Below are 12,408 nucleotides of genomic sequence, written 5' to 3'. Positions count from 1 at the left end.
TGAGATAAAAATATATGAGATTATAGGACATGATACAAAGAGGTACAATATGATCAACCAAGACAATGTCAGGTAAGACAACTGAGGGACATAATGATACAAGTTCATATAAGATGATAACAAGTTTGAGGCCCTACAGGGCAATACTGTAAGATATGAGGCAATCACACAAGACCAAAACGAGACAATATAATGTGGAATGAAAACACGCATTGAGGGAAGACAATATATGATATTATATGATACCATACTATGCATTTGATGGGATATGACACACCTTATGTCTCTATAAGTCTCCCATATGCTACCAGCTTGTCAAAAATCAGGCAAAAGCACTGTGTTCCACTGGAATGTAATCAATTTATCAATAAAGCCTTCTCTTTTATAAATATGGCATGACCATCTTTTTCAAAAATGTTTCCCTTCCTTACTCGAGATATTAATCAAGCTTTGCTTTCAAACTCCCTGGAGGGAGATTTTAGCTGAGTGGTGAAAGGATGCCCACTTCATCAGTCATCCTGCAGCAGGTTTGGGAACAGGCGGACAGAGCAGTATAAAGCTCCTCAATGCCAAATGCCAGGCACGGTCACAAAGAGAAGCACCCTGATGATTGGGTTTATTAAAAGCTTTCGTGTCCCATGCCACAGCTCTGTGATTGATCTCCTCTGACGTGTCCTTTTACCCTGTGTCACATTAATACACTACATCTCTGCTGAGCGACTGACAGACTGCCTCCTCCTCCTCCTCCAAGAAACAGAGAGCAGGAGGAAGGGAGGAAAATGGGAAGGGAACAGAGGGGAGAGGCAGAGGTGATAGAGAAAGAAAGAAAGAAAGAAAGAAAGAAAGAAAGAAAGAAAGAAAGAAAGAAAGAAAGAAAGAAAGAAAGAAAGACCAACTTATGTCACTTCTGTTGCTGATCATCTTGACAGGAGACTCTGAGTCACCATATTCATCACATTCATCATAACTGCAGGGTCTATGAAGGTGACTTTACATAAATCTCCTGTATGATACCAAAACAAATCAAGCCTTTTGAATTCTCCCTCTGTGAAGTCATCTTCATATATGCCTCACTGGCATCTAGGACAGAAACAGCTTCAGGGTTGTTATATTTCCATTTTGCAATGTTGACTGCCCTTCCTGCTTCTGCTGCTTTTGCTGCTTCATTGTTCTGTGTGGTAACCAGGTGGAATCAGTTCACTGTGACAAAACAGCAATGCTAGCATTACAAAGGTATAGCCTTATTCATAACCTTGAGAAAAGGCAAGGCCATGGTTAATTCACAGACTCCCTTTAAACTTATATCTGCTGAGAGATGGGGCTCAAAGTAGCTGGGTTCTCTGGTGTAGTGAGGATCTGAGGATTTTTGCAGCACTGAAAGGGGAAAGTCTGCTTTGGCTGGACGGGAAACAGCAGCGCCTCAATGATAGAGCCAGCTGTTTTTCAATAGGAAGGTTGGGGGTTTCATCCTAGGACCCCCTGTCAGTATGCCCAAGTGTCCTTTAGCAAGACACTTCACCCTGAACTGCCCCTCTTGGCTGTAGCAGTGTGTGAATGGGATTAGTTTATACTGATAAGTGCTTTACACAGCAGTTCCGGTGTGGTAATGAGTGTATTATAATATGATCTAAACTTTAAAAAGTGAGGAAACCAAAGAAAGTGCTAGATAGATGCAGTCATTTAATATGGTGCATAAATTCAAGTAACGCCTTGCTCACATTGGCTCCAGTACGGTTGCAGTCCAGATACGGTGCGGATTTTGCGCATGCTGCCACTCACATCAGCTCCAGATAATGGCAGCGGCTGGCTCCGGTGCCGGGTACAGAAAGGGCACTCGCGAAAGGAGGAGCTCACGTGGGTTCACGTTCTTGTCTGGACTTTCGCGGGAGCTTTATACCTCTAATGTTTATGATTTTTAATAACGTTACTTTTTTCTTTTCTTGAATTATTCTTATAATAGTATGGGATGTGTCATATAAAATGGGATGACTTTCCACTTCAAGGATGAGTCTCTCGTCGTCCCTTGTTCTCAAAATGCGACTTCGTGTCACCAGGTGTGATGCAATGTTTACAATTACAACTAGCGTGACTGTGCTGTCAAAGAAGAGTCAAGTTACATTAGTTTGTTCACTGATTTTATTTTAAAAAACAACAGATCGTCATGCCACCTGGCAATTCATTTCCTGTATAGCTCGTCATATTTCATTCAGCTTGACGCAGACCCTCTCCGGCGTCCGGAAAAGATAGACTTCTTGCGGATTCTTTCCAATGTGCTGTACCATACCATAACATTACAGGCTAAAACAACAGGCTAACCGCAGCTAAAGTTAGCATCCTGAAGCTAACACAGAGACAGGGGGGACACTGAGGAAAAGCTCTTACATCTGCTCCACAGCACTCAGTATTTGAAATACTCACATTTCCAGGGTCCAAAGTCCGTTGGTGAATGGTTGGTAATGCGCCTGGATTCAGGACCAGTCTATTCGCTAGCCCTCTGTTGTACTGTCCAAAGTTGGAAAAGCAGTCCATAAATTTCACTAAAAGACTTAATAAAGGGGTCTTTGCATAATATGGGACCTTTAAAGCAATAAGACAAAAAAATCTAACTGGGATTTTCCCAAGTGCATGTTTACTGTATGTATGTTGGTGTTCAATAATAAATGTAGTGTTTTAAATAATTCACCAGATGTTCTATGTTTGTACATATTTTTCTTTATATTAAATCAACTTGGTTTGGTCTGTAATTCACTGAAGTTTACCAGTAATTTGGCATTAGCTATGGTTTGTAATGTGCATAGAAACATGATATAAATACAAATGCTCAATGTCGGTAAAACCAGAAGGCTTAATTTTCCCTTGCTCCTTTAATGCTTTATTACTGTCAGATGACACTCCATAAGCTCCTGCATTGTAAGCTTAACATATCAAGAAACAATGACCCATGTGTGTCTCCCACTGAAGGCTGCAAAGAATAGGCTGAGATAAAAAAAAAAAAAAAAAAAAAAAAACAAAGAACCATTTACATGTGCAAAATTTCCATTTAAAATGTCTCTCAAATAGAACCTTCTGCTAACTGCACAAAGATGTCTCCAGATTCTGGACACCCTTTGATGACACCTTTGGATTTCATAATTCATCCCAAAATAACACTGAAAGCTAGCATTTAAGTGCCACCTGAATGAAATCATGGTTGAATTGAAAAAGTGTTTTTATCCATGCACCATGCACATTCCAGTTAAAATCCACAGTTCTTTCTATCTTTTAATTCAGGTTGTTTTTTAAATGTTATAACCAATGAGTTATTTCTTTCAGTAGATGGTTAAAGGAAGGTAGAAAGTAGTCAAAGGAAGCAATGACTTTGTCCACAGAGGGCTCCAAAATCAAGACAAAACTGACAGTTTGTCGCAGCCCTATACTTGATTGTAGTTTAGCGGTTGCCTTAATAAAATCAAAATCACTCTCCTTGTTTCTTGTCTCCATTTGACAAATTTAATCTGAAGTCTGTAGTTGAAGAGGTACACCCCTCCTTAAGGGTTAAAAGTTTACTCTAAAGTTTGTAAATAACAGTGTAATGCTAAACTTTGCACAATGACCTATCTTACTACTCTATTTACTTGTTTCTCACTGGAAAACGTTTTATTGACCTGCATTTTGATGTAAACTCGCCACTTAAACTATATTGTCAAGTATATAATATCAAGTGATCAACTATGTACATATGAAGAAATTATTAAACCTTTTTGACAAACATGGTCTAGCTTGTTAGAATGGATTAGCAACACTGATGGAAATGCTCAGTTCCTCCATACAGCCCATACAGCCCCTAAATCCACTATATCCTTTAGCAGCACTGCGCATGCTCAGTTTCTTGCTAAGGAAGAAAGGAGAAAATGTCTCTAGCGAGGTGAGTACCACGATAAGGCCTAATATGCTGTTAATACACAAAATAGAGTTTATTTCACATTTACATCGTGATACAGTATGAACAGATCATATTTAAAGTTTTAAACTAACGTTGAATGCATTTCTGTTATTGCTCTCCTGTTGTAATCGTGGCTACTGGTATAAGCTAATGCTAACTAGCTTGAGCTGTTAGTCGTAAGTTGAGTGTTGGGCATTAGCAAGCTAACTTAGCAACATGCCGCCGTAGTGACCAAACAAGAGTTATTTTACTGTTTACAAGCGCCGTCTTAGTTATGTCCCACAGTGTTAAGTGAAGTAAATCTAGATATTACTTCCCGGTTGAATAAGTGGTGGATTTACTCTTCAAAACACGTCTGTTTATTTGAGTCAGCGCAACACGGAGGCGCTTTCGGCTAGCGTTAGCCAGTTGGCTGTTACTCATAGTATTTGTGTTTGTTAACCAGTTTTTCCCCATTTTCCCCAGTTTTTTACCAGCGCCGACCCAGCTGTCCCAGGACCAGCTGGAGGCAGAGGAGAAGCTTCGTGCTCAAAAGTCCTACTCCACCGCCCTGGTTTCGTCCCGCAGAGAGCCTCCTCCTTATGGACACAGAAAAGGCTGGGTGCCCCGCTCTCTTGAGGTAAATCACCTAGTATTTAACGTGTCTGGCATAATGCAATAAATGTAGGCAGTCATCTAATTGAACAGTAGTCGTTGGACGATCTTGTCATCCGTTGATGGTGGTGTGATAGATTCACAAGTGTTGCTGCCATTGAGTAGTTTTGAGCACAAACACGTCAGTGCTCTTATTTCATTACAATCTGTTTCTGCAGGACTTCGGAGATGGAGGAGCTTTCCCAGAGATCCATGTGGCCCAGTTTCCTCTGGAAATGGGCAGGAAGAAAAAGACATCAAATGCTCTAGCAGTGCAAGTGGATGCAGAGGGAAAAATCAAATATGACGCCATAGCAAGACAAGGACAGAGCAAAGATAAGGTACACAAGAATACAGCTACTGCAGCAGTTGTGCTCACTTTTGGAATGTTTTGGTGTATTAGTGTGAAATATTTACTGGAAATCAGATTACACAACTGATTAACAGCTGTCTGGAGATGGTTGGTGAGGTCAAATGCACTTTGAGCAGAGTTCCATTAAAATTCAACCAACCAAAATTTGAGACAATGCTGATGTGCTAAAATCTGCTGTTTTTCCAGTGTCCGCTTGAGGCAGGATCACATACATACCAAGCCTAAAAACATATTTTTCACACCAGAAATAAACCTGTTTACAGCCTGGTACAAAAAACTTCTCCCATCTGAATCCTTAATATCACTATCAGCACACACAATACTTTTTCTAACTCTGCACTTTAGAAGGCAAGCTGATCAAGCTCGCCTGATCAGAGGCACAGCTCACCTGACTGACAGGCGGCCTGTAGCTGTTATTGTGGAGACTCAAAGCACATCCCACTTCTAATATGGCTGCAACAGCTGATTTGCTTCAAAAATTCATTTCAGCAACGGACAGTTGACGTCAGGGGGACCTTGTTCATGCATTATACCGTCTGTGGATTCAACAAACTGTTATTCTGTTTCCATAAAATATTACTGTGGCTGCCCATCTATATGTTGTTAAGGCCAAAGCCAAAAAAGGTCAGCACCTTCAAAATGCCATGGTAGTTTTTGTCTCTTTAGATGCTCACAATATTTTGAATTAAAAAATGATAATTTTTAATGATATTTGTTGTTATAAGTATATGCATCACAGTCAATCATGAATAATGTTCTCATATCAGACCCTTGCAAGAAACCTTAATGAAAGAATTTCTGAACATTTTTCTGTCTTTTTTCTTGCAGGTGATCTTTAGTAAGTACACAGACCTTCTACCAAAGGAAGTTTTGAACGAAGACACACCAGAGCTTCAGAAACCAGATGAGGAGACTGTAAGAGAGGTAAGCCAATCGTTTAGTAAGCACCTGTAGGAAGAACCAGTCATTAGTATTAGTCATTTATGTTGAAGTTTTTACTTGTATACTGTACTCTTCTTTTTTTCCCCGAAACTTAAATTAAAAAAAGTGTCAGTCAATGAGAAGTGATCAGAAAGATAATATCAATATGCATAAGCACAGCAGCTTGATTATTTGGAATTTTTAAAACAATTTTATCAATTTTTTATAAAATATTTTGTTTGTGTTTTTCTTAGCTGACAGAGAAGACCAGGGCTGCCCTGGACAAACAAGTTTCTCAAAAGATTGCTGCTGCTATGCCCGTGAGAGCTGCAGACAAACAAGCACCAGCACAGTATATCAGGTATGTCAAACGTAAATTCTATTGTGTCCCATTACTGAATTTGTGTTAGTTGAAAAAATTGGTTTCATGTATGATAATCAGAAATACTCCCTGTTATGTCATGAAGAACTTCAGTTAAACTGCAGATAATGTGAGCCGTCATCTATTTACCTTAATTTGTGTTTGTGGAGTGAGGTAGACTTTTCTTGAATCATAACACGATTATTCCTCTTTTTCTCTCCCTCAAGATATACCCCGTCTCAGCAGGGAGTGGCATTCAACTCAGGGGCCAAACAGAGGGTGATTCGCATGGTGGAAATGCAAAAGGATCCAATGGAGCCGCCACGTTTTAAGTAAGTAAACATCAGTGTGTGATATTTAGATTTAGATTATGGATGGGTTATGTTTGAACAGGTTTCTGTGTATCTGTTTTTCTTCCACTAATTGGTGCTGTTTGGACCAGTAAGTTTTCTTTGGGCTTTTTCCTTCTCTTATTTCCTTCATTTCTTTTATTGGCAGTTTTTATGGCATCCAAAGTTAGGATTTAATTTCAGAAACTTCTGCTTTTGAATAAAAAAATGGTCAAAGGTAATGAGAATTAAGCACAGAGAAGCAAAAGAAGCAGCAAAAGATTAAAGACCCATTCGCATGGCTATAGTTCATAACTACTCAGTAAGATGTTCCTTTAGAGTAAGCCTCCCTGCAAAAGTTTCCCCTAACAATTGCATTTTTCTTTCATTACATATATATATACATTGTTGAACCATGTTTCGACAGTTTGCTTTGAAAACGGGGGGATTTTTGACCAAGATGTTAACTACTTATGGTTCAATCCTATATTCTCCCTTCTCATTGCCTAAAAAAATTAATGAATTTAAACTCATTGCATTTTTCAGAATCAATAAGAAGATTCCTCGGGGACCTCCTTCTCCTCCAGCTCCAGTTATGCATTCCCCAAGCAGAAAGGTAAAGTTGGTGTCCGTGTTTTTTCTACTTGAGTCTTTTATGTTGAAGTGAAAATAAACAAACATTTAAAAAAGTTCAAAAGAAACTCTGCCTGACAGTTTCTCCTTTTATTGTAGATGACTGTCAAAGAACAGCAGGAGTGGAAGATCCCTCCGTGCATCTCTAACTGGAAAAACGCAAAGGTAATGTGACACCAGATGTCAAACAAACTGTGTGGGTTATAAAGTCATCTGCATTTTTGTTAGTTAGGCACAAATGTTACTCACACCAGCTTTTGTTATGATGATTCTAGTTTTTTTGCCCTACTACCTATTTTTTCTTACCATGTTTCTTTTGATGTGCTTGATGTACCTCAGGGTTACACCATTCCTCTTGACAAACGTCTGGCTGCTGATGGCAGAGGGCTTCAAACCGTTCACATCAATGAAAACTTTGCAAAGCTGGCTGAGGCACTCTACATCGCTGATAGAAAGGTACCGCACCACTAATCCTGAGTGAAATGTGACATCGAATAGTTTGTTTACTCACTTATACTAAGCATATGTAAATGTTTCCATAGGCTAGAGAGGCAGTGGAGATGAGAGCCCAGGTGGAGAAGAAGATGGCTCAGAAAGAGAAGGAGAAGAAAGAGGAGAAACTGAGGGAGCTGGCTCAGATGGCTCGAGACCGCAGGGCGGGGATCAAAAGTCATGGGGACAAAGGTGAGTGATGAAGACGACCAAAAAGAAGAGTTATTTATTCTGTTTCTTCATCCTGTCTCTTCCACACACATGGCAGACTTGTTCTCAGTAATGTCGCCACTTCTAAATCTGGAGCATGGCTGACAGAAGTGATGAAAGCGTTTCTCACTCTGCCAGCTCACAGGACCAGCAGAGTGTTGTTCGACCTGTTTTTGTAAAAACTTCTTGAGTAATAATTTAAATACATGACAAAAAAAAACAAATTAGAATCTCAACATTCAGTTCTATTTTGAACGCCAACATCTGTCAGATGAGTTTCTTTTGACTTAATCTCCTCTCCTACTGTGTCTCTAACACCTGCCTCACATTTCTACCATGCCTTTACCATCTGTTTTTTTCATTACCCCTAACATCACCTAACATCCGCTTTGCTCACCTCTGTCTTCTCATTTCTCCCCCCATCTGTTCCCCTTTTATCTGCATGTTTCTTTTCACCTCTGCACATCAACTGCAACATGTCCCATCATCTGTCTCCCTCTACATGTGGTCGTACTTATTTCTAAATTTATCTTTTTGTGTATTTTTCCCCCTTTCTGCTTGTCCATCTCTCTCTGTCTCAAGCAGCAGGTGGTGAGGACACCGAGGCCAGAGAGCGTGACGAGATCCGCCATGACAGAAGGAAAGAGAGACAGCACGACAGGAACATTTCCAGAGCTGCTCCTGATAAGAGGTGCTGGACACGCACTTTAAACACACCACATGTGAACTCACCCACCCTCGTAGCCCCGTATATATGCACACACACTCACACACTGCTGAATCATTCATGGCACCAGCAGTAATACAGAACAAACCCAGCAGGAACCAGCAGAGTGCTCATACAGTAGTTCATGTCCACAGTGATCCACGTACCACGCATGAGAGACGATTAATCACCGTGTGTGTGTGAGACCTGTGTGTGTGAGCTGTGTGTGCTCCGTCAGGTTGTCATTTGATAGAGCTGTGGGTCCCTGGAGGAGTGTAGGAATTGAAATTCAGAGGAGAGCTCATTACAATCACAATTCCAGCTGTCAGAAAGCACAAACCTTGTTATCTTAAAATTACCTTTCACTTCACTTTGAGCTGTTGTTTGCTGAAGGACAGTCAAGATGTTAAAGTCACCAAGAACTTAATAAACAAAGTTATACACACACTTCATTATAAACTAAAGCCTTATCGGCAAATCTGTTGTACTTTTTAGATGGAAGATGTTACCTTCAGTTTGACCTACGGGCAGAAACAGAGATTTGAAGGCAAAATGCTGCAGTGTATGACCAAATACAACAGTGACGTTTCCATTCCCTCATAGACACAGAGTGTTTTCTAATGCTGCTGCTTTATGCCTGCTTGTCTTTGTCAAAACTGTGAATCTTTATTAAAGTCAGCCTTTGTTCTCTGTTTCAGGTCGAAGCTGCAGAGAGATCAGGACAGGGACATCAGTGAGCTCATCGCTCTGGGTATGCCCAATCCCCGGTCTGCCAGTGAGGCACAATACGACCAGAGACTCTTCAACCAGAGCAAGGTTTGAATAAATCATTGAAAAAAAATCTTGAAGTGTGAAAGACAGATTACTTCACTGTACAACATAAGGAATCATCTGCATTTCCTAATTACTTATGGACTTAAGGTTCTTCAAGCATCTGTTCCAGTCTGATTACACCTGAGGGGCTTTTGGGTACAAAAGAGTATAGAAAGTGTTTTAATGCAGAAACTCCCCAGAACGGATAGAGCTGTTAACTTCTTGTGTTTTCATGTTGTTTTGAAACTATGAGTCCCTCTCTGTTTGTCTTTTTCCAGGGTATGGACAGTGGTTTTGCTGGTGGAGAAGACGACACATATAATGTGTACGATCAGCCGTTCCGCGGTGGCAGAGACATGGCCTCAAACATCTACAGACCCAGCAAGAACATTGACAAGGACGCCTACGCAGATGACTTTGACACACTCATGCAGAACAACAGGTACAGATCCTTTCAGGGGCAAAGTAAATCACACTGCTAACAGAGCAGCTAAAGTTTTAACCTTCTTATCATAATCACAAACAAATATCAGGAGCATGAATAACTCTGAGGTCATTGGGGCGTTATGTTAAATCATGAGGTAAGTGTGCACATGACGCCCCAGCAGGAGCTCTTGTCCTTGGGGCTGCAGTGCCACACTCCACTAGTGGAGCATGGCCTGTCCCATATGTTTAGTCACCAGCTTGTCATTGTCCTCCAGGAATGTTGTCTGGCTTCAGGGTGCTACACCGCTGTGCCAAACAATGAAAGACAGTCTTTGACTTGCACAAACTTCATAAGACAGACGAACAGATGTTTCATGGAGAGCCTGATCGTAGCTCTGTATTTTTCCCTGTAAGATTTGTTGAACAAGAAGAAATCCACTTCTTTGCTGCTTTGATAAAAACCTAAATGTTAAAATTAGAGTAAAATTGACTTTTATAGAAAGCACAGTTTGATATGCTTGACAGATCCTGAGGTCCGTGCAGCTTCATGCGGATGAATGACGTCATTATAGCAGCATCGCCCCCTCATGCAATTGTTTTCAAGCGGGAAATTTCTGCATCACACACCTCCAAAAGTTTCTAACTTACACATGAAGGCGCATGGAGGCACAGGAGCTTCTAGTGTCTGAATTACAACAAATATTGGCATTTATAAATCATAACACAGGAATCGCCATAATATCCGTGTGATGAACAACTCCTGGCGTGAAATTTTAGCCGCACTCATCAGAGAAGAAGTGGCAAAACAATATTGTAAACAGCTTCTTCTACTCTAGCTTAGTACTGTGATAGACATATACTGTCCCCTGCAGTTTAGGAACAGATGCCATGCGGAGCATTAAAAAGTAGAAAAGGCCACACACGTTCATCTTCTCTCCATGCATCATATTCATGCAGAAAGCATAACCCAGCCTTAACTGTGAGTTTGCTTAACTCTGTTTTCTTTTCCCATCAGATTTGTTCCAGACAAAGAATTCTCAGGAGCTGACCACGGACAGAGGCGAGAAGGTCCAGTGCAGTTTGAGGAGGATCCCTTCGGTCTGGATAAGTTCTTGAAGGAAGCCAAACAGCACGGAGGCTCCAAGAGGCCTTCCACCAGCAGCCGCTCGAAGGACGACTACCACGACAAGAAACGCAGGAAGGAGTGAGAGCAACCCTCAGAGGTCATGTCGAGCAGCTGCTAGCATGTTAGGAGAAAAAGAAGCATTCTGCGTCTTCTTCTGGTTAATTTGAGTTTACCAAACTCAGTCAGGAATCATCAGATTTTTGTTTTGTTTATATTTGAGAAGGTGAGAGATTCTAAAAGATACTCACATTCTCTCATTTTTTACATTTATCGTTTGCTCTTCGTCATTTGAACATCTTTCAGTGTCATGTTAAAAGTGACACAAGGGGAAACCACAACACAAGTGGAGATAAACTGATAGATATGGTATGTGTGGGGTCAGCCTCTGCATCTAGAAAACGCTGATTGTACATTGCTACAGACGCCATATTACATGTGAACCCTGATATTTGATGTTTTGACCTTTGAAACCCATAGAGTTGAGTTATTGTATCTTTTATTCTTCTTTTTAACATACATACAGAGCAAACCCAGCAGGAACTGTTCATACTCTTTCCCTTATTCGTCCCTCACACTGTCAGCTGTGTTTTATTTAAGTCCCTGGTGTATTTGTGAGCGCAGTTACAGACTGTATGTGATGGCTAAATATGTACAGCAGTATAAACTTACCTGTATGATGTAAGGCAGACCAGCTTTATAATTCTTGTACATTAAGACCAGTGGAATAAATTTCATATAGTGTGTAATCAGTAGCCTGGCTGTTTATTTGAGTGAAGTGTCCTCCTGTGAGTTTTTTCAGTCAAGTTTTCAGCTCCTCATTGTAAACTTTTCCAGCGCAGCAGCAGAGTGTAAAGTCCATTAGCTGTCTAATTATTATAGTTTCCCCATATTAGATTTCCCTCTTTTTAATCACATGCGAGTAATGCATCCCATTTACAAAGATGATTAAATGCCCAAAATGTATCTACAGCAGCCATCTATTTCAAAGTGTGTTCTGACATTTTTTCTCCAGAAATGGGCTCTGCTATTTATGCGATGATTAGGCCAAAACTGCTTCCATTAATTTCAATTAATTATGACTTATGCAGGCTGACAGTTTTATTTTCCCAGCCGTCAGAAAATAATCATCACAGCATTACACAGCCCGGCAGACTCACAAATCTCTGCACAGTGCCATCTTTCACTCATGCCTGAATGGGACTCGGACAGTTTTTATTTGCACATAATTTATGTTTTCTTCAATCGGCAGTGTTTGTAGTTATGGCTTGGTGTATTAGTGCAGAGCTCTGGACTTGTACAGGGTGTTTTACTGCTCGCCTTTTACCAGCATTAAAAAATGATGGATCCTAGAGCTGTGAAATAACACGCAGAAACTCAGAAAGAGTGAGCCTGAGCCAAATGATTTGAAACTACTGCAGGAAATAAAAAAGGAACATATCACATTCACAATTTTTATACTTTAA

The 12,408-nt window shown here is 40.5% G+C and overlaps 1 protein-coding gene across 1 annotated transcript; it reads left to right on the top strand.

The window, feature by feature from the left end:
* The first annotated feature begins 3,809 nt into the window (after positions 1–3,809).
* Positions 3,810–11,441, top strand: snw1 (SNW domain containing 1). Its single transcript, XM_074685889.1, has 14 exons — positions 3,810–3,904; positions 4,388–4,541; positions 4,735–4,896; positions 5,757–5,852; positions 6,104–6,210; positions 6,438–6,542; positions 7,086–7,155; positions 7,272–7,337; positions 7,512–7,628; positions 7,715–7,856; positions 8,460–8,565; positions 9,279–9,396; positions 9,672–9,835; positions 10,835–11,441. The coding sequence occupies exons 1-14, from the start codon at positions 3,891–3,893 to the stop codon at positions 11,025–11,027; spliced, it is 1,614 nt and encodes a 537-aa protein (XP_074541990.1). The 5' UTR covers positions 3,810–3,890; the 3' UTR covers positions 11,028–11,441.
* The last annotated feature ends 967 nt before the right edge of the window (positions 11,442–12,408 follow it).

This window comes from Halichoeres trimaculatus, unplaced genomic scaffold (genome assembly GCF_033239565.1).
Source record: "Halichoeres trimaculatus isolate MK-OKI-2021-1 unplaced genomic scaffold, fHalTri1.1 fHalTri1_scaffold_13, whole genome shotgun sequence".
NCBI lineage: Eukaryota > Metazoa > Chordata > Actinopteri > Labriformes > Labridae > Halichoeres > Halichoeres trimaculatus.
The sequence above is the reverse complement of the archived record's forward strand: the minus strand, read 5'-3'. Positions and strand labels throughout refer to the sequence as shown.

What these genes read in the sequence shown, in the direction of transcription:
- snw1 (XM_074685889.1), top strand. An exon ending in GGGTGCCCCGCTCTCTTGAG is followed by an intron (nt 4,542 to 4,734) that starts GTAAATCACCTA and finishes CTGTTTCTGCAG; the next exon opens with GACTTCGGAGATGGAGGAGC. An exon ending in AGAGCTGCTCCTGATAAGAG is followed by an intron (nt 8,566 to 9,278) that starts GTGCTGGACACG and finishes TCTCTGTTTCAG; the next exon opens with GTCGAAGCTGCAGAGAGATC.